General features: G+C 42.4%; 1 protein-coding gene across 3 annotated transcripts in view; it reads left to right on the top strand.

The window, feature by feature from the left end:
* Positions 1–22,891, top strand: part of LOC113566377 (cerebellar degeneration-related protein 2-like) — a 91,390-nt gene extending 68,499 nt beyond the window's left edge. The window contains exons 1-3 of one of the 3 annotated variants that reach the window (XM_026991678.1): positions 19,522–19,552; positions 22,387–22,535; positions 22,596–22,890. In XM_026991678.1, the coding sequence (XP_026847479.1) occupies positions 19,538–19,552; positions 22,387–22,535; positions 22,596–22,860 (429 nt within the window). In that variant the 5' untranslated portion in view covers positions 19,522–19,537 and the 3' untranslated portion in view covers positions 22,861–22,890. Of the gene's footprint in view, positions 1–19,521; positions 19,553–22,280; positions 22,296–22,386; positions 22,536–22,595 lie in introns of those variants that run through there. The other 2 variants (XR_003409068.1, XM_026991677.1) reach the window with 2 other exon arrangements.
* Positions 22,892–26,666: the final 3,775 nt, after the last annotated feature.

The raw sequence follows: 26,666 nt of genomic DNA on the forward strand, positions 1-26,666 counted from the left end.
TTCGTTTGCCAATTTTGCAAATGAATATACATACAATACAATAGCCCAAAACATGCGGAAAACATGACTAAATAAACATATACACGAAAAAATCTAAAAACACTTTACTCAGACACTTTTTTGGTTCTGCTCATCTAAAGACACTTTTGCTGTGAGCGCTTGATCAAAGTGTCTCTCTAAGTTGTTATTGTGAGACACGATCGTGTGTCGGGCTCAACCGAAAACACGAAACACATAATACAATCGAAGAGACAAAAATTGTTCTGCTCAGTGAGAAAACGTGTCTGCATGGTCTTTTTCTGTTTTGTCAGTGACGAGACAGCAAAGGGAAAAAGTGTTGACCGTTGTTTTTGCACATTTTCCTCTTCTTGAGAAAAGTTTTCTAAGTGCAGCTAGAAATGCATCTGAAGTAAGATCGCTGACTACTTCCAAATGAATAGCCTTTATCACCATGCACACGAATACGGCAATATATCCCTTATAGGATTTCTGCCCCCGGTTTTTAGAGCATCGGATATGGTAAGGCCCGGCGAAGTCTACACCTGTATTTGTAAACGGGTGCGACATTCTAGCTCTGTATTTCGGCAGATTTCCCATATTTTGTACTGCAGTATTCTGTCGATACCTAGCACCGGTGACACATTTTAAGTTTTTTTTAAAGCAATTTCTTAGCCCAAATATCCAAAACTTTCGCAGGATATAGTTTCGCATCAGATTAATTTCACCGTGCAATGTGTCTTTGTGTGCATTCTTAATAATTGAAGACATCAAGTGACACTTATCAAAAATCAAGGGCTGTTTCCTTTTTTTTTAATTGGGCTAGCTATTTCGGAACTGAATTGGATAGCTTGTTGTTGTTTTACTATTAAAACTTTGGCACTCTTAATCTCCTTCACTGTCAAAAATGGAGGAAATTCTTTCTTTTTGGGTTTGATCTGAATAAACCTCAATGCATATGCAATGACTCTTTCTAGTTTATGCATACACGAATATTTTTGTCAATAATTCATAAAAAATGTTATTTTTTGCTTTCGCCAACCATTGAGGCCCTTTCCACCAAATCTTAAAATCTTTTAGCTTATCTGCACTAATGCCCCTTGATGCTACATCTGCTGGATTGTCTTCAGTTCTAACATGTCCCCATTTAATTTCTGTAATTTTTCCTTCTTTCTCCCTAATTACTCTTGCTGTAGGGTGCTGTACCTGTACCGTACGGAACGGTTGTGAGCTTATAATCAACATTAATTTGCCGGTACATTTTTTCAATGTCCGCAGATATTGCAAGTGGCCATTTACTCCATTTCACCATAATATCGAATTTATCTGTTTGGGCCAGCCGCCGAAGAATGAATTAGGAAGTAAATTTAAGCATTGTAATTCTTATTGTATGAGCAGAGTGAGCCGCCTATGTTTTGCAAGCGTTGAAGTTCTGCAGAGCTTCTGCGCTCTCCCGCTAAAGGGGCTCTCTGCCACCGCCACTTCGGAAATTACCTTGCTGTGCCGCCGCCACTTCGGCAATCACTTTTGATCTGCCGCCGTCGTTTATTTCGTTCTATGCTGAGCCCTCTGCGCATTGGTTGCATATCGACCACTCATAAAGTTATCTGGCCCTAGCAAGCTATCGGCTTCAGCTCAGCCACAAAAATCAAATAAATATTAAAAAGTTTAACCAAGTTCTCTTTTTATTTTGGAAATTAATAGGTGCCAAAAAAAGCTTGGCATCTCAAACATTGGTGACCCCGACGTGATATAAAAGCATTGCTTAATCGCGTTCAGTTTAAAACACATTAATTGTACAATATTTTGTTGGGTAGTTTAACTACCAAAAAATACATTTGGGTGCACGTTGAAAAACAGTTTAAAGTGCAAATTCAGTGAGAGTGCGGCTGGAATATTTATAGACAAATTCCGGTACTTTAAGAGTCGAATCTCTCATTCTCTGCGCAGCTGCAGCCGCGGTTCTTGACTTTTCGTGTCTTGCATTCTCGCTCTCGCGTCTATACATCGTCGCTTAAGCGGTATTTCATTTTCCGTTGTTGTGTCGAATTGCACAACGGTTAACATGGACAACGATCCGAATACAGGCGCGGGCGGAAATATTGTGGTGGCTGATTCCAGACTGAGTCTGTATAAGCGTAAATGTCAGTCATTATATGATCGATTGCACAGGCTTGGCGAATCCTTTGCGGGGAATAAAATCGATAAGCTGACCGCCGCGGAAGTCGAGGTGCGCCTTGATATGTTGGCAGAAATTCAAGAGGAATTTAATAAGGCCCATAATGAATTGGAGGCTCTCGATCAAAACGAGATTGGGAGTGAGCTGCGCAAAATCTTCGATACTCTTTTCATATCGTTGAAAGCTGAGTTGCTGCTGTTGAAGTAAGCCAGTCACACGCCGCTGCCCATTCTACGACTCTGCCAAGCCATTCCGGACATAGTACCATCATCATGGCTCACAAGCAGCGACTTCCTGAGCTGAAGGTGCCTAAGTTTTCTGGTGGATACGTCGAGTTCTCGGATTTTATGGCAATGTTCAAATCGGTGATTGAAGCGGATATAAATCTCAGTGACATCGAGAAATTCCAACACCTTCGCTCTTGCCTCGCTGATGCGGCTTTGGATTCGGTTCGATCGTTGGAGCTCTCCAGTGCCAATTATCGTGCGGCTCTGGATATACTTAATAAACGCTTTAATAACAAAATACTTGGTTTCCAGGCACACATCAAGAAGATTCTTGGGCTAACGAGGGTAGACTCGACTTCTGCTAAAAGGCTTCGGGAGTTTTCGGATGCAGTCAATTTACACATGCGAGCGTTGCAGACATTGGGAACTGCTGAGGAGATTTCAGGATTCATGGTCATCAACATGCTGCTGCAGAAGTTGGATTCGAAGACGCAAACCAAATGGGAGGAGCACACATCGTCGGATGCTATACCTACCGCAGAGGAATTCTTCGAATTCTTGCAGCAACGCTGCCAGAAAATGGAGCGATTGGAATATGCTACAGCGACACACGCTAGTAGCGATCAGGTGGGAAAAAACCATTCCTATACGCAGGTTAAGAAAACGTTTGTAGCTTCCAACTCTTCCGCCGACCCGTCTGTATGCGTCTTTTGCCACTCAGCGGGCCATGGAATATACTCGTGCAAGATATTCGGAAATCTCTCACCGTTGCTGCGCAACAAAGAAGTGAAGAAGCTTTCCCTATGCTCCAATTGCCTAAAACCGGGACACCGGACCCGCGCATGCAATAGTGGAAAATGTCGAGTATGCGGCGGTAGGCATCATAGTTTGTTGCACTTCGATAGTATACAGCCCACAACACAAGGCTGCCCAGGTATTACACCTCCCGATCTGGCCGTTCAACCGGACACTCTTTCCGTTGCTCAAAATTCTGCTAGCAGCTCGTCTCTGCCTTCGTCTACCTCTCTTGCTGCCCAAGGTCTTCACTCTGATGTCGTGCTTCTGGCTACAGCCGTGGTTCTCGTGAAGGCGGTTCTCGGTCTGGCGTTTTAGTTCCTTGTCGTGCCATCTTAGATTCAGGGTCGCAGCTGCATCTCGTCACATCCAGGTTCGCCCAGCAGCTTCAGCTTAGGAAAACTCAATCGTCTGCACTTGTGTCTGGGCTGGGCGATACCAGCGTTTCTACTGAGGGATCCACCATAAGCATTTGTATGCATTCTCGCACCTCTGCTTACACAACTATGCTTACTGCTCTCATCGCCCCCACGATTACCGATTCTCAACCAAGTATGACAGTAAATGTATCCGATTGGCCTGCCTCTACTGCAGAAAACCCGGCTTGGGTGGATCGTATCTGGCGGTGGACAGAAGGTAGAGTATCAAGCTCGGCGCTTTTGGCCACTCACAATTGTCCAGATTCGATAGCTGAGATGGAAGCAAGGTTAGATAAAACTCTTCGTATATTTTGGGAAGTCGAGAATTGTGTGGAGGCTGGGTTGAATACCAAAGAAGAAGACGATTGTGAAGCACATTTCGTAAGCCATCTTTCACGGCTGCCATCCGGGGAGTATGCAGTTCGTCTGCCACTAAATAACAATACTGATCGTTTAGGAGAATCTTATGCTCAGGCTCATCGACGGTTCATCAGTCTGGAGCGAAAACTGGAGCGTAATCCTACACTCAAGGAGCGGTATTCCGCCTTTATGAGGGAGTACATTGATTTGCATCATATGCACCATGTCAACCCTGATTCCCGTAGCCTCTGCAAATATTTCTTGCCTAATCACTGTGTCCTAAAGGAGGACAGTACGACGACAAAACTCCGTGTCGCTTTCGGTGGATCCGCAGCTACATCAACTGGATATTATTTAAATGTGATGATGACAGGCCCTGTTATTCAGCCTGCATTGTTTAACATATTGATTCGCTTTCGAACATATCCAGTCGCTCTCACTGGGGACATTTGTAAAATTTACCGCTGCGTACGAGTGTCTCCACCCGACAATTTGTATCAGTGCATCCTATGGCGAGATTGTATCGAGTCCGAGGTTCAAGTCTTCACATTAGACACCGTCACATACGGGACGAGGGGTGCATAATTTTTAGCGGTCCGCGCAATGCACCAGCTGGCCATCGACGAGGGTGAGTCCTACCCTCTTGGCTCAGCTTCTCTGCGTCAGGAGTTTAACGTGGATGACCTTATTTCGGGCGGAAATTCGGTCGCACAGGTCATGGACAAGATGCACCAAACATCAGCTTTACTGTCCCGTGGTAATTTTAAACTTAGGAAATGGTGCTCCAGTCACCAGGAAGCACTTGAGGGAACCCCTGAAGATGACATAGAGAAGTTCCTAAAGTTTCATGATGGAAGCGACATAGCCAAAACTCTCGGCCTAGCGGGGGATCCGCTGCTTTTGCCTGGTCCGCACTGAACACAAACTCAAAGCCCTCAAAGCGGTCGGTTTTATCTACGATTGCGCGTTTCTACGACCCTCTTGGATTGATAAATCCAGTCATTGTCAGGTGAAAAATCTTCCTTCAGCAGCTTTGCAGAGAAAATTTGGATTGGGATGAAAGCCTACCTTCAGCGTTGCATTCAACTTGGATGGACTTGAGAAACAGTTTGGCAAGCATATTTCGGATCTCATTTCCTCGCTTCGTTCTTCGTTCTAGTGTAGCTAAAGAAGTTCACGGATTCTGTGATGCCAGCTTAGAATCATATACGCGCTTGCGTATATGTCGTGTCCAGGGAAGCCCAGTCTTCAAGCCACGTTTTGTGCTCAAAGTCGCGAGTGGCGCCACTAAAGACTTTATCGATTCCTAAGCAGGAATTAAGTTGAGACTAGTTGCTTGCGAAAATCATGCAGAATCTAAGGGACATGGGAGTCTTTACAGGTCGGTCTTATTGCTGGTCAGATTCTCCAACAACATTATCTAAGATTAGGGATGAGCCAGCTAAATTTCAAGTTTTCGTAGCAAATCGAGTGGCATCAATTCAGGAGTTGACGGCAGCCATGGAATGGCGCTATGTTCCCACATTTTTAAATATCCTACTGATATTCTATCGAGAGGCTCGCTTCCCAGCCATCTTTTCCAGTCAGAGCTATGGTTTCACGGCCCATCCTTTTTGCTAGGCTCCAAGGATAAGTGGCCTGTATCTTCATCTAACAACATAGCAACTTTGGAGCTTCGCAAGAGAGGATTGCTAATCACGTCTCCACATGCCGATCTCACGTCCGGATGCAAATTTGCGAGTTCATTCTTTCGCATGCAGCGCACATTCGCCTACATGCATAAATTTATACATCGTCTTAGGCATCCAGGACTCACCGTTTCTGATATTCGGCAAGGAACGCATCTTCTAATTCGACACATTCAGCTATTAGTTCGCTCAACCCGTTCATCGATCATTCTGGACTACTTAGAGTTGGAGGTCGTCTTGGCAACTCATCGCTAGGATTTGACGCTCAGCACCCGCTCATTCTGCCAAAGGGACATTCCATTACCTTTGCGCTGATAAGATATTATCATGAAAGAAACCTCCATGCCGGACCTCGCGCCTTGCTATCCAAAATTCGGCTGGAATATTGGCCCATTGGAGATATTAAAGCAGTGACAAGGGTCGTCAGCAAGTGTGTGAGATGCTTCAGGACTAGGCCGCGCAGACCTACCTAAGGAACGTTTGGACGTATCTCGAGCTTTGGAAGTCACTGGAGTAGATTACTGTGGACTTTTTTTCTACCGATCAGAAATCCGCACGAGGCCTCCGATCAAGTGCTGCATTAGCGTATTCATCTGCTTCACTTCTAAGGCTATACACATGGAGCTCGTAAAGAATTTGACCACCGCATCGTTTCTAAGCGCCCTAAAGCGTTTTACTTCCCCTCGAGGAAGAGCAAGTCAAATTTGGTCGGACAATGCGACAAACTTCGTTGGGGTCAAGAACGAGCTTCTGGAGCTAAAGAAGCTTTGTCTGAGCGAACCGCATATAAAGGAGGTCCATGAATCCTGCTTGGCTGACTCGATCGACTGTCAGCCGTGAAGACCGCAAAATATCACCTGTACCGCTCAGTTCGACCATCTGTGCTTAGCTTCGACTAGCTGCGCACCCTGATCTGTCAGATCACGGCAATTGTTAACTTTCGCTCTTTACTCTCGCTTTAAGAAAATCCTGAAGATTTAGATGTTTTGACTCCTGCTTATCTGCTTCTAGGCGGCCATGAGCTAATTCTCGAGCCTGACCTAACGAAGCTGAACTACAATCGTCTGGATGGCTGGCAGCGGGTCACCTAACTACAACAAATATTTTGGAGGCGTTGGTGCGAAGAGTTTCTCACTCTTTTGCAAGAGCTCGCGAAGTGGCGTACCTCCACGCAAAACATCTGTAAAAACGATCTCGTCCTGGTGAAGGACGAAAATCTTCCTCCAATTCGTTGGCCACTGGCTAGAGTGGTCGATGTCGTTTTGGGCAAGGACGAAGTGTGTCGCGTCGCTGACTTGAAGACATCCTCAGGAAACATCAGGAGGGCCGTCACTCGGCTATGTTTGCTGCCCCTTAAGGAATCTGTTGAGAGACTAGCTCCCAACGGTGGGAGTATGTTCGGGCCAGCCGCCGAAGAATGAATTAGGAAGTAAATTTAAGCATTGTAATTGTTATTGTCTGAGAAGAGTGAGCCGCTCTCCCGCTAAAGGGGCTCTCTGCCACCGCCACTTCGGAAATTACCTTGCTGTGCCGCCGCCACTTCGGCAATCACTTTTGATCTGCCGCCTTCGTCCTTTAGTTCCATGCTAACCCCTCTGCGCATCGGTTGCACCTCTTACCTATCTGGCCCTAGCAAGCAATCGGCTTCAGCTCAGCCACAAAAATCAAATGAATATTATAAAGTTTAACGAAGTTCTCTTCTTATTTTTTAAATTAATAGGTGCCAACAAAGGTGCTCCCACGTTATTGTGTTTACTGAAACCTGGTTAAAGCCGGACATTCTTAGTTCCGAGGTTTTGACAGGTCGGTACACAACTTTTAGAAAGGACCGTTCGTCTCGACGTGCAGGAGGGGTTCTAATTGCAGTGGACTCTTACTTCACGTCAGAACACTTCACAGTCCAAGTTCAACAGGAACTGGAATTCCTGTGTGTAAAACTGATTCTTCCCGCTTTCGCTATATTCATTACTTGCTCGGATATCCCACCTTCTTCGGATATTTCAATTTATGAGCAGCACTTGTCCGCTTTAACCGCTGTTTCTTTCTCGCTATCTGATAAAGATCGTATGATAGTTCTTGGTGACTTCAACTTGCCAGGAACTTTTTGATCTTCGGTAAACGAGTCTAGTATCCTAGTGCCCATGTCACAACATGACTTTGTTGACGGCTTGCTTGACCTGTCCCTGTCTCAAGTCAATCATGTGAAAAATTCCTTGGGTCGATTGCTTGATCTATGCTTTGTATCGGATCCGACCATAGTGTTGCTAACCCGAGCCCTTCCGCTCACTATACCTGAAGACGCCTACCATTCTACTTTCGAGGTGTTGCTAGATATAGGACCAACTGTATTGGATCGGTCGAGTAGACTACCTGAACGTGTCCGCTGCTTTCGTAAAGCCGAGTTTGCGAAGCTTAATAACCTCATTAGGGATTTTGATTGATCCGCTTTGTACTTGTGCACTGATGTCACAAAAGGCACAAACATTTTTTACAATGCTCTTGGGACATTTTTTGATTCTTGTGTCCCGCTTTCTTGTCCGATTAGATCTGAAAAATCCCCTTGGTTTACCAAAGAGTTATCCAGTCTAAAAAACTTAAAATCAAGACTTTATAAAAAATTTCAAGAAGTGGGCCCTCCTACTTATCACTCTCGTTATGTAATAGCTCGGTCAAACTTTTCAGTTCTTAATGCTCAATGCTATAAGAACTACCTATCTCGTTGCAGGATACGTTTTTCTCAGGACCCTAAACAGTTTTACTGCTTCGTAAACAGTAAGCGTAGAACTTCCGCACACCCATCCTCGCTATCATTTTGTAATACGTCGGCAAATAATGATCAGGCAATTGCCGATCTTTTTGCCCAGTTTTTCCAAACCACCTATTCTGAGGAAAGCTACTCTGGTCATCCGTACCCATACGGTTTACCGAGGTCGAACGGCATTTTCAGTTCCTTTGTTAAATGAATGTTCCCTACATCATGATCTTCGACTAGTTAAGCCGGTGTTTTCACCGGGTCCAGACGGGGTTCCAGGTTGTTTACTCAGGTACTGCGCCGAGGCTCTGTGTTGACCTTTGCTTAAACTATTCACCCTGTCCATTGATTCCTCTTGCTTCCCCCCGATCTGGAAGGAATCGTTTATAATTCCTCTCCATAAAAAAGGTAGCATGTCTGATGCAAAAAATTATAGAGGTATAGCAAAGTTATCCGCTATTCCCAAAATGTTTGAGAAGGTATTAACTCCACACTTGCAACATCTTTGCAAGTCACTTATATCTTCCACTCAGCATGGATTTATAAGGCGGCGATCAACCACCACGAACTTGTTAGAGTTTACCTCTTTCATTATTAAAGGCTTTAAGGGTAACTTACAGACGGATGTTATTTACACCGACTTTAGTAAAGCATACGACTGTGTAAACCATTCCCTTTTAGCACATAAACTTAACCTTTTAGGGTTTCCGCCCAACCTCCTGATATGGATTTCTAGCTATCTTTGTTCTAGGTCTCAAAGAGTCCTTTTTAAAAACTCTCTTTACCAGTAAAGGTTTCTTCGGGAGTACCACAGGGCAGCCATCTAGGCCCCTTACTCTTCACACTCTTTATTAATGACTTGCCTTCAGTATTAACATACTCTCGAGTACTTATGTATGCGGATGATGTTAAACTCTGTGTCCAGTACAAGGACATTTCATTTCATTCTCGCTTGCAATCCGATCTCAATAGCTTTCAGTCATGGTGTTGTGCAAACTTGTTACAGCTTAATGCTGCGAAATGCAAAGTTATGACATTTCATCGTTCTAGCCCTTTGTTGTCTCCCTACACCCTATTGGGTGGTTCTCTTGAGAGAATTACCCTGGTGGATGATCTGGGTGTTATGTTAGACCCCAAGTTTAAGTTTTCCGAACACATTTCTACCATGGTAAATAAGGCCATGGGCATGCTTGGGTTTATAGTAATTTGACGACCCCTATATAACAAAGACTTAGATCTTAGAATACGGCTCCTGTGCATGGTGCCCTCAGTACAAAGTACAACAGGACCGTATAGAATCAGTACAGAAAAACTTTTTAGTGGACTGCTATTACTAAATCTCCCATCCTTAGATAACCGTAGAAAAATGCTTGGTCTGATTTTTATGCACAACTTGATCAGGGGTGACATAGACAGCCCTGATCTGTTGAGCCGCATAAACTTCACGATTCCTATTAGACTTACTAGAAATTGTATACCTTTGTTCCTTCCACTTTGTAGATCGAATTATTCCTTGCATGACCGTTTAGGGTCTTATGCTCGGATTATAATTCCCTCTACCATATTATATCCACCACTAATTCTCTTCCTCTTATTAAATTACTAATCCTTACACACCTTTCTAGTAATAAGTAATTGTAGTGGTATTTGTATTTTGATTGCATGATTAGTTTCTTAGTAAGTTTAGTGCTAATTTTCCTCGAATGTTAGTCTAATAGCTATCTTTCTTGCATGTTCGCGTTCGGTTCGGCTACGCACTGCGCGTCATGCGGCAGCGCCCCTCGGTCGGTTGGGCGGGAGGAAGGCTGCGTTTTGCCTGGGATCCGCGCGTAACAGCCTTGTGCTGGTTTCACACGGGCCACTTGACGGTGCAGTAACTGCATCGCCTCTTGAAAGATGCAGTCATTGCATGTCAACGTCCAAATAAAAAAAAAAAAAGCTTGCCTTGGGACTCTTGGTCCAACCAACATGATATCATTTAAACTTTTATTGTTTGTGGTTTTTGCTGAAGCATCGAAAACCACTCTCGTGGTTTGTCGTTAGACTGGATTCTCTTATGACGCCTTGATGGGGAAAATAGTATTTCCCATCTTCTTTGGACTCTACCATATTTCAAAAATATGTATATCCATGCATACACTTTATGTAATTTTTTTTTGTCGCCACAATAAATTAATCACCTTTTGATTTGGTGCAACCTCATATAATCCATCCGAATACTGTATATTTGTATGTGTATACAAATCTATACTAATTATGACATTTACCCTACTTGTTTTGTTAATGTTAGGGTCTGCCTACACATAATCTTGCCACTTAGTTTTGTCAATATTGAAAGACTTTCATTGCAATGCTTTCGTCAGTTTCGGAAGAATAATTTATTTATAGAGGACCTTTATTATAATCACGAGTTTTTACCGATAAATTAACGTTGTACCTTGAAGTGCAAGAGTCTGTAGATGACAGTCCACTTACCTCGGTCTTCGCTCTTTTTCGCATTGAGTCTAATATTTGCGCAGCTTGCTCTGAAATTACTGTACATTGCGACCCACAATCAATTAGAGCGCTAAGGTTTTGATAGCCACCATTCTTTGCCCTTACTTTTATAAGTGCTGTGGCTAAGAACGCCTGTTCTTTTGTTAAGCATGTGTTAACATTTTCCCTCTTTTCGTAGGGAATATAGAGCATGCTCACCTACTCATAGGTTTTTTAAAAATCCCACATAAAATTTTAGATAAGCATTTTGTGTAAAGGCGATGTTTTTTAATAAACTGGCCTCTATCTATCAGACTCATTCCCTTAAACTTATAGCAGTGAACTATGCGGACAATTTTATTTTATTTTACCATATTGCACTACTTTTTTCAACGGTTTCCACTCTTTATCCTGCGACGTGTAAAGAGAAGTGTACCGTTGTTCTAAAAATTCCATTACATCTGGCAATGTTGGATCTCTTTTGTTCTTTTTACATGATTTTCATATAATTGCAAGTCATCTTTGTGGAATTTTTTCAACATTATGTGCGCGAAAATCACTTTAACTTCTTCTGTTAATTGTGACTGTAATTTGATTAAATGTATTGACTCAGTTATATATTCAGAAAAGCATTTATTCAGCCAGGCTCCGTTTTTCATATTCCCAAAATACCAACGGAGCCTACCTGAATATGTTTCGCTGAATCGCAATCTTGCGTTGGTTAATCTAGTAAACGATTCAGCTGATCCGCACAATTTTTTCGTTTTTTTTCATACCGCTTGTTCAGCAATTCCCAAGCGGCATTATAATTCTCCAGTGGCCCAGTTTTTCAAATATTCAAATTTTCAAATAATTGAATTTTAGAGATGTACTCAGACTATCTCTGTTATAAATTAATCAACGCTGTTTTCTTCAGCTTCAGTTTGCATCCAGACTTCTAGGTTGCTTAACATGCTTTGCATATCAAATTCCAACTCGCCGATCTTGTCGTCGTAGCTGTTGTTTGTTTTATAGTTATGATAACACTCCTAAATATTTTAGCTCAGTTTTGTTTACTGATGAACTAAATTTTTCCCTTTCTCATTCTGCACTCTCCCAGTTTAGCCTGATCAAAACTCTGCATGGTTTGCTCTAAATAAGTTTTCCGGTTTTCCACTATTCTATCAGTTTCCTCAGATACTTTTTCTATGCTATTGTCAATTTTGGACTCTTTGTCTTCCTTCAAAGTTCCAGTCTCCACTAATTGTAACTTTGATATTTCTGCCTTCCCTTTCGTTAGGGTTTCATTATTTTTTGTACTCTACATACTTTTTATGTATGTCCTCTACATTTTTAATCATTTTTTCGTACTGCTGTCTCTTATAGTAGTCATGATCGACTACTTCATATGTTAACAGTGCAGAATTATTGCATGTAACTTTCTTGGACGTTGACATGCAATGACTGCATCCTGCAAGAGGCGATGCAATTACTGCACCGTCAAGTGGCCCGTCTGAAACCAGAAGAAGGGTGTTGCGAGCATGCAGGAAAGATAGCTGTTAGACTAATATTCGAGGAAAATTAGCACTAAGAGAATTAGGCATGTATTCAAAATACAAATACCACTACAATTACCAATTACTAGAAAGGTGTGTAAGGATTAGTAATTTAATAAGAGGAAGAGAATTAGTGGTGGATATAATATGGTAGAGGGAATTATAATCCGAGCATAAGACCCTAAACGGTTCATGCAAGGAATAATTCGATCTACAAAGCGGAAGGAAACAGTATAAAATTTCTAGTAAGTCTAATAGGAATCGTGAAGTTTATGCGGCTCAACAGATCAGGGCTGTCTATGTCACCAAGCATTTTTTTACGGTTAACTAAGGTTAGCCTATCGTCTATTAGTAGCTTGTATTGCACTTTTGTGATAAGCATCCAGGCGGCCATTGTCATACGAATACACTCCTTATCTTGGAGAAAGGTATTGTAGTAAGCGGATTGTAGTAGCGGATCTGGTCAATTCGTCTGCTATGTTCGAGGAAATCGTATTTAGTGGTTTGATCGCAGCTTGGATGTCACTATAAATGTTTATTCGAGTTGCCGTAGCGGCAGCTGCATGAAGGCAGTTCAGAGCTTCCTTGGTTGATATGACCTCCGTTTGAAAGACACTACAGTGGTCAGGGAGCCTGAAGAAGTGCCGTATGTCTAGCTGTTCGGAGTAAAGTCCTCCTATGACTTAATTGTCCAGCTTCGATCCATCTGTGAAGATGTTTATGGCCCTATCTCGGCCCAGTAGTTCCTCGAGCCATTCGTCTTTGTGAGGGATGAGTGAGTATCTTTGCACTCTGTGGAACTTGGCAGTCCGTTTTTTTGAGACGATATTTCTTTTGTTTAGTATGGATGAGGGATCTGTGTGCTGTGGAGTCTCGAAGACGTATTGCTGCCATTTTTGCCCGTTTTTTCCTGCAATGTCATCAAGGCTCTGGAAGCACAGGATGCCATTTAGCGCATCATATGGAAAAGTGCGAAGAACTCCACTGATGGATAGGGCGGCGCACAGTGGGGCATTCTGCCGTTTCAGCTTGCTAAATTAATAACTTCTGAACAAATAAAGATATCTTCATGAAACAAACTGCATTGAAAGAAAAAACTTTCAAAATTTAATCTGCTTATAAAGAGGTGGTCAAAGGAATTTGACGACCCCTATGTAACAAAGACTCTCTATACCTCGCTTGTTCGTCCGATCTTAGAATACGGCTCCTGTGTAGGGTGCCCTCAGTACAAAGTACACCAGGACCGTATAGAATCAGTACAGAAAAACTTTTTACTCTTTGCTCTGCGGGGCCTTAACTGGGATGCGGGTGTAAGACTCCCATCTTACTCTAGTAGACTATTATTAGTAAACCTCCCATCCTTAGTTAACCGTAGAAAAATGCTTGGTGTGATATTTATGCACAACTTGATCAGGGGTGACATAGACAGCCCTGATCTGTTGAGCCGCATAAACTTCACGATTCCTATTAGACTGACTAGAAACTTTATACCGTTGTTCCTTCCACTTTGTACATCGAATTATTACTTGCATGAACCGTTTAGGGTCTTATGCTCGAATTATAATTCCCTCTACCATATTATATCCTCCACTAATTCTCTTCCTCTTATTAAATTACTAATCCTTACACACCTTTCTAGTAATTAGTAATTGTAGTGGTATTTGTATTTTGTATTTTATTGCATGCTTAATTTCTTAATAAGTTTAGTGCTAATTTTCCTCGAATGTTAGTCTAATATCTATCTTTCTTGCATGTTCGCGTTTGGTTCGGCTACGCACCGCGCGTCATGCGGCAGCGCCCCTCGGTCGGTTGGGCGGGAGGAGGGCTGCGTTTTGCCTGGGATCCGCGCGTAACAGCCTTCTGCTGGTGTCACACGGGCCACTTGACGGTGCAGTAATTGCATCGCCTCTTGATAGATGCAGTCATTGCATGTCAACGTCCATGAAAAGTAAAAACATTATGCTAAAATGTCTAAAAGCATCAAAATAATGGGTTGAAGTTTAACTTTGATGCCGGTGCATATTTTCCTATGTAAAATGATACAATTTTTTATCGATAAGGTACTTTTAATGGTGTTTCTACTATAATTATTTATTATATTATTTAATTTATATTATTTTTTATTATACCCGATACTCAAAATGAGTATTGGGTATATTAGATTTGTGGTAAAAGTGGATGTGTGTAACGTCCAGAAGGAATCGTTTCCGACCCCATAAAGTATATATATTCTTGATCAGCATTAATAGCCGAGTCGATTGAGCCCTGTCTGTCTGTCCGTCCGTCCGTCTGTCCGTCCCTATCAGCGCCTATTGCTCAAAGACTATAAGAGCTAGAGCAACGATGTTTGATATCCGAACTGATATGTCCCTGTTAGAAGTATATTTCAAAACTTTACCCCGCCCACTTCCGCAATTTGGCATCCACAATTTCAAAGATACGAGAAAACAGAAAACGGAGAATCGTAGAGGATGACTAAATGTTCTAGAGTGTAAAATCTGAACCAGATCGTTTAATTAGCCAGAGCTAGAGCAACCAAATGAAGTTTCCACATTCTTGTCATATCGGACCGTGACCGTTTGGTCTCAAAATTTCGCCACACCCCCTTCCGCCCACGCAAAGGAAGAAAATCTGGGGCATCCACAAAGCTCAGAGACTATTAAGGTTAGAGCAACCAAATTTGGTAGATAGATAGAGGCGTTTTCAAGTCCTTGTTCGGGGCTGTCCATCTTCAGTGATAGTTTGTCTACGAATTGTTCTTGAATAATTTTTTCCTAGTCTTTTGTATTTCGGTGGCTGGCGTGCTGTTGTCAATAGATTCTCCCTCTCGTGGAATGGTATATGCTAGCTTTAAAATTGGAGTTACTTCTAATTCTTGCCTGCAAATCATGGTCAAAAAGACAGGTAAAGGTAGAAATGCTAGCCTGCATATTCATTCATAACCAACAACATAATAGAGGTAGCGCGAAATGGAAAATTATTCTAATATTGAGTGTACCTGAGCATATGGATTCATTAGTACCTAACTTTTGAACAGTTTTTCAACTTTGACTGGACTTTACAAAAATATATCTCAGTTTTCCCGAGATTTTTTTGTATGTTCTTTGAACTATTTATTGCCCAAGTATTTATTGCGCTTCAGAGCCGTTTGGCTTCTATACAGAGTTACCTGTCACAACCTCGCACGAAAACGGGTCAAAATATGATTTAGTATGGGATTTAAAAGCTGTGATAGCTCTTGACCGTTTTTCATGAGACGTTGTCTGTTAGATGCGTGTATTGATTGTATCCAAAGCGCAAAAAAATCTTCGACTTTTGCCACCTCTTTTCGTCTAAATCGTCACTGTGCGGCGGTTCAATGAACTTTACCAAGCTGTTTGGTGATTGTCCTTTTTGATAGGATGACTAATGCCAGATATATCCATTGGACTATACTTGCGTTCATGCCCCATTTTAAGCTAATTGCTTTTTTGCATGTATAGTGTGCTGTCGTTGCCTTCTTCACTCTATATTTGACATTCAGGTTCCAATGAATCTTTTTGTAAGTTATCAACCCTAAGTACCTGGCACTGTCGCTGAAGGAGAGCCTGCATCGATCTAGAAAGTATTGGGGGGTTGAGGGGCGGGACCTTGTATTTATTTGTGAATAACACGAGTTTCGAGGGATTTATTCCCACTCCAGGCGATTCTGTCCATTCTGACAATCGAGCAAGGTTTGCGGTCATTAAGTTACAGAGTGTTTGGGGGTATTTCCCCGAGAAGATAATTACAACGTCGTCCGCGTATGCCAACACTTTGCAGCCCAGCCTTCAAGGTGGCATAGAATCTTATTGATTGCTATGTTCCACAGAAGAGGAAACAGGACACCACCTTGAGGGCTAATAGATTTGAAAAGGAAAGACGGTGATTTGTCTTAAGTTCTTTGGGGTTGAGTGTGAGGCTTTCCCTGCTTTCTGTATGAAGACTATCTTTGCCTCAAGCCAAGCTTTTGGTATTGTACATACTTCCAGTATATTCCTGAAGATACATTGTAACCAGTTGATGTCCATTTCCGGACCTGGCGATTTAAACGATTTGAAGCGCAGCTTTTGTTCCTTTTTATGAGGATGTATTCCACCGAAGTTACCAAGCCGTCTCTTGGGAGATGTGCTGGCTCGATGGTTGTGCACCCTGGAAAATAAGTATTGAATAGAACGTGCAGCGATTCCTCACTGGAGTTGGTCCACGTACCATCGTCCCTTTTGTGGTACCCCACCGAGGGGGTAGTTTTTGAGGGAACCTTACGAAGTCTTGCGACCTCTGACGTTTCCTCAATTTCGGAGAAAAGTTTTTGCCTGGAAGTACTTTTTGCTTTCCTAGTTCATTTTTTGGATAGTGCTAGACTGATTTTACAGTCTGCCCGCCCAGTGAGTCTCCTCGTTAGCTCTTGTGCTCAAGAGAACTCTTGAAGAGAGTCCTGCAGCTTCTGCTAAGCACGTCTATTTGTTTTGACCACCAAGTGGTCTTCATTTTCCTCCTTTGTCTGTTAGAAGAGCATTCTGCCGTGAAGGCTTTGTTGCATGCTTCCGGGAACCTGTTAGAAAGACGGTTTAGGTTGTGCCTCGTGTTAAGGCCTTTTGAAGCTTTAGAAGGGATTAGTTTCTCCAGGGCTGTACTATATTTTTGACAGTTGGCTTTCCTTGGGTTAAAATGGTTAGTAGGTTTTGGGCTCTCGAGGGATAGTACCGTCTGGATGTACCTGTGGTCAGAGAAGGAATTGTCCTCTAGGACTTTCCAACTCGATTTTTATTTATAAAAGACCCTACTTTTACCCCAATTGCAAATCATTAGAGTTAAGGATAAAGCTGAAGAGTGACTCACACCTTACATTTGTTTCCAAGCGCCCGCATTGGGTGTGATGAGCGTTGGCGTCGCAGCCTATTAGTAGACCGGCGTCCGATATCTCGCTGTCGCTAGGGAGATTGCGAACGAGATCGTTAGGAGGCTCACTTTTCTTGTGAGCCATATAGGACGACATCAGTCTTAGCTGTATCCCTTGAAGCTCTATGCTCGCCACTGTGTTTTCACGACGCTAATCCACCGACCTTGTTTCCAACTACCCAAGGCTCCAGGATTAGGCCTACGTCCACTCCGCTCGCATTCAACCGGAATATAAGGCCAGCAGTATTCTTAGGAATATCTTCAACGTTCTCCACTTCTGTGATGTCGGCGTCTGAGCCGTCTGAGACACTCATCCGGCACATCGACTCAAGGTCGAGCATAAGCTCCGTCTCCGAAGAGTAGTCTTCTTGGGCCGGCTCCAGCTCGTCATCGTTGCGTTTCGATCTCCGCAGCAACATTCTGCTCGACTGGGTTGTCGACAGGACCCGACAGGGCCGCTGCGTCCGACTTGTACATCTTGACTCCTCCTTGCAGACTGGTGATGGCCCTGGGTCTTTATCGAGGAGCTCAAGAGGTCAGCGTCGTCTCCTTAGCAATCTGCGTAAAGAAGACATTGGGCAGCACTCTGGAGAGCTTTGCCACCGGTCCAGGCGTCTCCTGTGAGCGCTGCCTCTTCAATTATGGAGTCACCTTTTTTTTTGTTCCAAAATCATCTCCGGGAGTCTGGCCCAGTATGCACATTAGGGTTGCGCGAATCCAAGGTATCAGGGTCTAAAAATTTTCCTTTTGGTATAAAACAATAAAATATAAATTCTTACCCCGGTATTTGGCTAATGGTTCCTATGGCAGCTATGCCATATATCTCTCGAATCGGATTAAATTTTTTTTGTGATTTAGAATATTAATTTGCTTTGCCAAACAATGCAAGAGTGATATGTTCATCAGAAAAATACCATAAATGGCTGCAAGTCTTTTTTAAAACGACGTTTGGAATTTTTGGAACAAATTCTTTTTAGTTGTACATTTCGCATTTAAATTGAAAATACAGATTCGACAATCCAGAATAGCTAATGTTGACCGACACCAAGTCGAGTTGTCAACTTAAACTTCTCTCGAAAAATAAATATTTTTAAGGTATCATCGCCTTAGACATACAGCGTGCGTGGTTCATTGTTCCAGGGAGTCGGAAACGATGTCTTTTCGAAACCCAAAAATTTTCGGAAATATGAGTTAACTCTAACTACTCAACGTTGATTACGCGCATGATTTATTCTCAATTCAACTTGACAGAAGTTAATTATTGCATTTCTTCTGTCATTTAAATGCGTTGCAACGTACTGATCAGTCACACTGTAACGACCCTAAAAGATTTCGCTACAACGCCTCTCCAAACATAGAATAATACATATATTATTCGCCATACGTACTTCCTAACTCTAAGAACACCCTCTCCACACATAGCTGCAAAGACACGCGCAGTCTCCACAAACAGCCGACTAATCATACCCGCTCACGCGGACTTCCCCCACTCCAGACCAAGCGATCGGTCAGGTGCAGTCTTCCGGGTTCATAAACCATGAAAAGATGACACCGCGAAAGCTCGCGCCGACGGCAAAACCGAGAAGTCGCGAAAACGCGAGGAAACAAAACCAGGTCAACCAATCTTCGATCGCCAAAACAGCTAAATTCGAGCACTATGCGGAAGTGCACTTTCGATCCCGCTGACGCAACGACAGCAGGCGTATAAATGGACGCCGGCCCGAACCAGAAGACCACTTACGTGGAAACCAGGCTGCGAGTACAGACGTTGTACCAATCTAAGAAAGCGCTAAAAGTATTTATAATAAAAGTCCAAAATCAAAGTATCTTAATGATATCAACCGCGTGAGTCATTTTCCCCCACTCTACACCCACCCCTGCCCCGTACAACGCATACCACGAGCGATTCTCGCCCAAGCCCCGATCCATCCTCTCTGCAACAGGCCAACCACGACGTCTCCTTTAAATTTCCATATATTCTACAAATTTCTCGTGGATTGACCCCTGGACGTGACTGAGCTTAACTTAGCCTGAAATAGATACATCACATCACAACACCAAACCTAAACTTGATTTATTCAATAGTCTTTCAGGAATCTTTAAATCTGGCAAAGAGTGGAACGTACATCAGGTACATGTAGCTTCGGCACATGACTCAAATACTGCCCGCAAATGTATTTCACTGGTGTGATGTCTGCATGGGAGGTATAAGAGTCTTTTGTATAGATCTATCAGATTCGATCAAAGCGATATATGGTATAGCTGAAAAGGAACTATTGGCCCAATAGCGTATCTTTCAACTTTGACCTCAAATCAAATTGACAAACCTCTAAGCGTTGTCGAATCGGGCTAAAGCTTTATGTTTTAAATTTTGTATATCAAATTGAAAATTTTTAGAGCTTTATAAATTTGAAAATTATAAGTTGAAAAATAAGCGAAACCCTGATGATCTGGCATTCTGTCTGCATTCAGATTTGCCGACCAAATTTTTAATTTTGAGTCGCTACTAAAAATAAAATACCTTTCAGATTTCTTTGGCGGTTAGATTTAAAACAAATTAAGAGTAATAATAACATACACCCAGCGACAAAAAAAAAGCCGCACTCTGAAGATTTATGCATTTTTGACTTCTTCAACATGAGTTTTCTCCAAATGATTCGTTTAATTTTTGACGTCGCTTAATCAATTTCAATCAAAAGTCCATACTAATTTGTTTTTATATCATAGTCATATACTTTTAAAATCATACGTTTGTAATTTTTATACCCGATACTCAAAATGAGTATTGGGTATATTAGATTTGTGGAAAAGTGGATGTGTGTAACGTCCAGCAGGAATCGTTTCCGACTCCATAAAGTATATATATTCTTGATCAGCCTCAATAGCCGAGTCGCTTGAGCCATGTCTGTCTGCCCGTCTGTCCGTCCGTCCGTTCGTCCGTCTGTCCGTCCCCTTCAGCGCCTAGTGCTCAAAGACTACAAGAGCTAGAGCAACGATGTTTTGGATCCGGACTTCTGTGATATGTCACTGCTACAAGAATATTTCAAAACTTTGCCCCGCCCACTTTCGCCCCCACAAAGGGCGAAAATCTGTGGCATCCACAATTTCAACGATACGAGAAAACTAAAAACGCAGAATCGTAGAAGTTGACTATATCTTCTAGAGTGCAAAATCTGAACCAGATCGTATAATTATTATAGTCAGAATCAAGAAAACCATTTCATTCTTTCTCGCTCTGTCTCTCTCTAACACACAGGTTTCATGGTCGGTTTTGCCAATTGCAAAATATGAGTTCAAGGATCTCAGAACCTATAAGAGCCAGAGCAACCAAATTTGGTATCCACACTCCTGTGATATCGGACCTTGACCTTTGGTGCACACACTCCTTTAAGATGTCACTATAAAACGTATATCTCAAAATTTCGCCCCACCCCCTTCCGCCCCCACAAAGGACGAAAATCTGTTGCATCTACAATATTACAGATTCGAGAAAACTAAAAACGCAGAATCATAGATAATGACCATATCTATCAGATTGCTGAACCTGGATCAGATCAGATCAGATCATTGTTATAGCCAAAAGGCTATAACAACGACGTCAGACTGATTTTCTGTCTCTCTCGCACGCACTCTTTGTCGTTTCGTTTAATATTAGCGGCGTCTGCCGGAGGAGAGCCATACTGACTTAGTATCGGGTATAACTGTAGAGTTGCGGTGTCCGCAGCAACTCACAGCGTTCCCCCCCCCCCGTTTTTTGGTAATTTCAACCAACGGAATAAAAATTAAATTAACAACTTTTTACAACCAAAACAAATTTTTTTCCAATAAGTTAATTGGTTACTTATAACTAATAACAAATTGAACATAATTTAGAAATTTTTTTTAAAATTAGTAATTACTTAATATTTTGTGTTACCAATCTTAGTAATGGGGTAAGGAAAGATCGTGTTATTATTAAACGAGCCTCAGGATCGGTTTAAAAACTTTTTTAAGATAGCATCAGAGCTGCAGAAATGTTTTGCAATAGAAATTTCAGCTTTAATGATGGCAAGGCTTAATGGCAAGTGCACCTGCCAAAAAGTGGAATGAAGAAAGCTCTCTTAAATAAGGAAAAAGCAAATTGGGATGAATCTGCGTGGTCACGAATCATATTTTCGGATGAACCGCACAGTTCGCCGCAGAAGAGGGGAACGCTATTCCGAAAATTTTAGCATTGCCACCGTAAAGCATTCGCTTTTTACTATGATATATCTAAATATATGCATATCTAAATATAAAATTGAGTCACTAATATTGATTAACGGTATGTTGAATGCAAGTATGAAGAAATTATTCGCAGTGGAGTTGTCTTCATTATGGAATCAGTTAGTAAGATAGAAGAAGATTCCATCCTTTAGGACGATTCTGCACCTTGTCATCAAGCGCGCTCTGTAAATGATTCTTTGAAATTTGCTATTTTCGACTAATTTTCAAAGACAGATAAACATTTTGAAGGCGGAATTTGACATAAAGTTCTTAGGTTGTCCAGGTAACAGCCCCGATCTCAATCCGATAGAGAATGTCTAAGCCAAAAACTATGGTTGAGTTAGTAGAAATTGTAGAAGAAATTTGATTTGAGGTTTGTGAAAAACAAAATACCCTTTGGAAAAAAATCTCGTTTTTGTTGAAGAAACTTCTTTTATAATTTTTCTGACTTTTTCTCCTTCGTTTGATCAAATTACTAAATGACCGTTCAAAAAAGTGTTATTTAAAAAAAAATTTTTTTTAATTGTATGAATATGATTTATATGATTAATTTATAGACAAACAAAAAAATTTAACGAATCGGATTACATTTGGGGTAACTCCATGCTGGAGAAGTCAAAATTGCATAAAATATCAGAGTGCGGTAATTTTTTGTCGCTAGGTGTATATATTTTTGACACCGACATCTAAATTTTGGTTGAAGGTTAGTGACACTCGTGTATGCCTGTCCTCTATTGAGTTACAACTGATATTTTTTTTTTTTTTTTTGTGTAATGTATTTTTTTTCTTTTTAGCATCTTCGTAAGCATATTAATGCCATGACGGAAGTGAACGATTCTCGCCTTAAAGTTTACGAACAGCTGGAAGTAGGTATTCAGGACCTAGAACGCGCAAACCAACGCCTCATCATCGAAAAAAACTCCGATAAAAAGCAAATTAAAACGTAAGATTTTTTAAGTACTCTAAAGCTTTTTTTCTATTAAGCTAGTATTTTTATAAATAGGATATCTTCCAACACTGAAATATTAGAATCTCGCTGCGAAGAGCTCAGCCAACTGCTAAACGAATCAAAACAGGCCCTTAGTATTGAGAGACGGAAAAGTGATCGGTTGCAACAAGAACTTAATAGCAGCATGCCTCCTACTGATAAAAAAATTGGCGATCACAGTGACAAACGCAATATAAAGGTATGCCAAAACCAGAATAAAATCCAAGCCTTGGGGTTCGAACATTTAGATACCCTTGCAGGTAACATATTATATTCGTGACGATATTTCTCTTGAAACACAAAGTCTTTTAGAAACGCGATTATCAGACCACCGAATAGCTGTTCTGTTCTCTGGAACTGTTCTCTGTTTTCTCTGAAAAGACATTGATCGTATGCAAAAATAGGTAATTGGTTCCTTATCTTTAAGACATATTAAAAATAGGGAACAAATTTGGAAACTGGAAAAACAAATTTGCGTATTGTTTGTAGGGGGCGGATCACCGGAGCGGGTATCCAGCGACGGATAGGAAAATATCCAATTGAAGAAGTCAGAATGCTTCCAATAAATGCAAAAGATTCAGTGTATTTGCGGTTGTTGTTTGTATAATTGTGTATGAATAAAAGCGCGCATGTGCACGACGGCAGCTTGTAGCGGGGAGGAAAAACGTAACTGATTCTTACATGATACATGCTAAGACTGGTGAGCGAGAGGCAGGCAGAGGACGATGTAACTGGCTGTTAACAGGCTGTTAGCCTGGGGTGCTAACAGCTCGGTTGCCCTGTTACAGCTGCTGCCCTGAACATGGATGGATTTCTAAGCAGAGTCGGCACCGGTAGGAATGATGCCTCGTGAACGTCTGATTTCCCAAGTGCGGCACGTGGGTCCATCTCTGGACACGGAAAACTAAGATGAAATAAAGGTGACGAAGACACATTAGTACCAAGCTTGGAACGGATGAGAGGCACATTTAGGACTTTGGAAATTGCTACGCGGTTACATGGTCTGTTGAGGCTATGTTGATCTAAGGACGGATTCACATCTAAGTTCAGGCTTGCACTCGGAATGAAGCGTTGAGCTTTCATACCGTGAATATGTTGGAAATATTCCATTTGGTCAAGCGTAGGAGACGGTTCGAGAAATTCTGCGGAGGGAGCTGGAAGGAAATTGCTTTTGTAGATGGACCCGAAATCTTCTACCAGTTTGATAGTTAGTCTGGAAATTTGACTCGAAAACGATGAGATTTGATTCGTCACCCAGCCGAAAATGGTTTCCTGCCCCAGGAGAGAGCCACAGATGTTGGTCTGTGAGCCGCTTAACAGAATGGACGGAAGGATATCCGCTCCAATCAGGACAACTATTTGATAACTCTCATAGAAGGTCGGATCCGCCCATGCAAGGTCGGCAGGTCTCGCAATGAATTTTGCGGGATCGGATAGGATGGCAGGTTACCCGCCAGTTCCGGCAGAACGTAGGCTGTAGCGTTTAAGTGCAAGCCCGGCATCGTCGGGGAACGGATGGCCAAATGACAGAACTTCTTGGATTGAGAGGATACTGTCTGATTGAGGCCCGAGACCTGGGCCTGGATAAGTTGGAACGGCAACTTGATTCTATTGAAGATATGTTCCGTGATAAACGTTGTCTCGGATCCCGGGTCGATTAAAGCGCGGGCGCGGAAACTTGTCTCCAGGTGGAAAATATTAATAGCTGCCGTGCCCAGAAGGACAGCTTTTTGGCCGGAGGCGAAATAATTTTGAACGCTGGGCGGCGCGTCGGAAGAACTCGGATTTGGTACGACTGCCGAAGTAGACTAACTGGAAATTGGATAGCCACGGTGCAGCAGCGTGTGGTGTAGGTCCCCACAAGTACTGCAGTTATGCGCACTTTGGCATTTCCGGATCTGATGGCCTCTCAGGAAGAAGTTGAGACAAAGCTGTCTCTTTTTGATGCAGCTTGAACGAGCATCAGCGTTCATCTGGAGGAAGTGAGGTCATAGCCGGATTGGGTGATTCTGTTTGGAGAAGAGATCACACGTGCTCCTCTTTGGATTCACTGTGGTCTCGAACGAGTGAATCCTCTTAGGAGAAGGACTTCCTTGGGACCGGAACGGATTTCTTCGGGAAGGTGACGGATGCGAATCGCTTTTCGAACTGTATAAGGCGGACGGGTTTCCCTCGATTACTTCGAGCATCAGATATTTCTGGCTTCCATGAAGGCATTTCATTTTTTGTGGTGATGGAATCTTCCCACAAAGCCCTTGTCAACCTCGGTAATTTGGAGGCGCAAATGGTCACCAGCAAGCTGTCCCAATTTTCGGTTGAAACTCGGAACCAATGGAACATTGATCGCAGTAAAAAGGTCTCGGAACATAGGCCAGCGGACGTAGTCCCCACCGAAAACTTCTATGTTGCATGGGGGGAGTCTGCAGCCGCCGTGGAATTCTGGTTGTGTGGAAGGACGGCCTGCTGGGTGTACTTGTTGGTTGCTGGTTGGACACTGTTCGTACACAGTAAAGCAGTCATCGAATTTGGATTGAAGGTCCGCTTCAGACTGCGGACCCTCTTCAGCCACAAATGCGAACACTTCTTATGCTCTGCCTCAACCTCGGCCCACATGCTTCGGATTTGGACATGTCGTACCGTGGCAAGCGAGGCGGATGGAGTGCGGGGATTCGGAAGGTTTATTCGCTCTCCGAAATGCATAAGCTTGCGTAAGGCTGCTTCGAACTTAGCCATTGCGGCAGTGGCGGCGGAGCGAACCAGCGGAGCTTATGGTGGGCCCTGGAGTACCTGGCGACTTCACTTTGTGAGTCACCGAGGTGGGCGTTTCTGGGGCGGAAGAGCTGCGTGGTCTTCTGACATTTGGAGAGGTCACCGACAAAAGTTTTTTACTCTCTTCGCGACCTGTTGTCATATTCGGAACTCACGAAGAAAAAAAAAATATTTCAAATCGGATGAGGAAGTCTGAGAAAGCCGTACTTATTCGGACGCGTTTCAGAACTCGATACTATCGATGTTGATGTTGATCGATAGGTCGCCCATCCCTGGTTCCACGGGTGATGGACAGATTGAAAATTTAAATGCAATTAAGTGCCAAAACACGCACCTTGCATGGATTGGCGACAATTTATCTTAAATTCGGAAGTGCTTATGTGTACAGAGGATACCGTGCAGTGCAGCAGGACTGGATATATTTATGTGATGCGATCGCACTCTATACCGAATTGAATGGAGAGGGAGGAAAGAAGATGACGATGTAGATGTGGATGTTCATGTACTACGAACCGTGGATATGTGGTTTTGGTGGAATTTTTTGCGAGTATTTATATTATGGAAATCGTAAGTACTACGATCAAAAAACAAAGAAACCAACCAAGAAAGAAAGTTGAGGATGGACAATAATATTGAGGCACGAGGTACCAATATATAGTCGTTTTCAAGCGGCCGTTCAAAAACAATATACCATAGAAATGCTCCGTTACGGTCAAGCGTGGTACCGAAAAATATTCTCCAACAACTACAGAGAAGCGAAAGCGAAATGATATACGAAAAGAATGCACCGCTGCTGCTGCTTGTATGTGTATGTATGGCTGTAAGTGCTATGTACCGCGGCTTGGGTTGACGAACCACCCTTTTGGCGAGATGTAAAACAACAGTTAAAAACGGTGTATAACCCTTTTACATACAATATATATATATATATCGATGTGCAGGAATATGCTAATTTAAAATGTGCAGTATATATGGAGGCGTGTGGTATTTTTATTGGTAATATAATTAGACGCAAAGTAAAGAGACGTAGTGATTTATCTTTATAAAACTGAAAAAAATCTATAGAACGTTGAGAATGCACGGAATAAACAACAAAGTCTTTATGTTTGTTGCCAGCCGCTTGGATTACACATGCTTACACATGTATTTTTTTTTTTTTTTTTTTTGGTAAACAATTTATGCTTAGTTTGTCCGGCTTTGCTCTAGCCTGCGCAGCACCTTAATCACGCTTGCTGCCATGTCGGCGACCGCGTTCCATGATTGCTCATCGGCTAGCATCTGGTCGGTGAGGGTGTCTACATTCACTTCTGCAAGCGT

This window comes from Drosophila persimilis, unplaced genomic scaffold (genome assembly GCF_003286085.1).
Source record: "Drosophila persimilis strain 14011-0111.01,24,50 unplaced genomic scaffold, DperRS2 tig00000677-arrow-arrow-pilon, whole genome shotgun sequence".
NCBI classification, from domain to species: domain Eukaryota; kingdom Metazoa; phylum Arthropoda; class Insecta; order Diptera; family Drosophilidae; genus Drosophila; species Drosophila persimilis.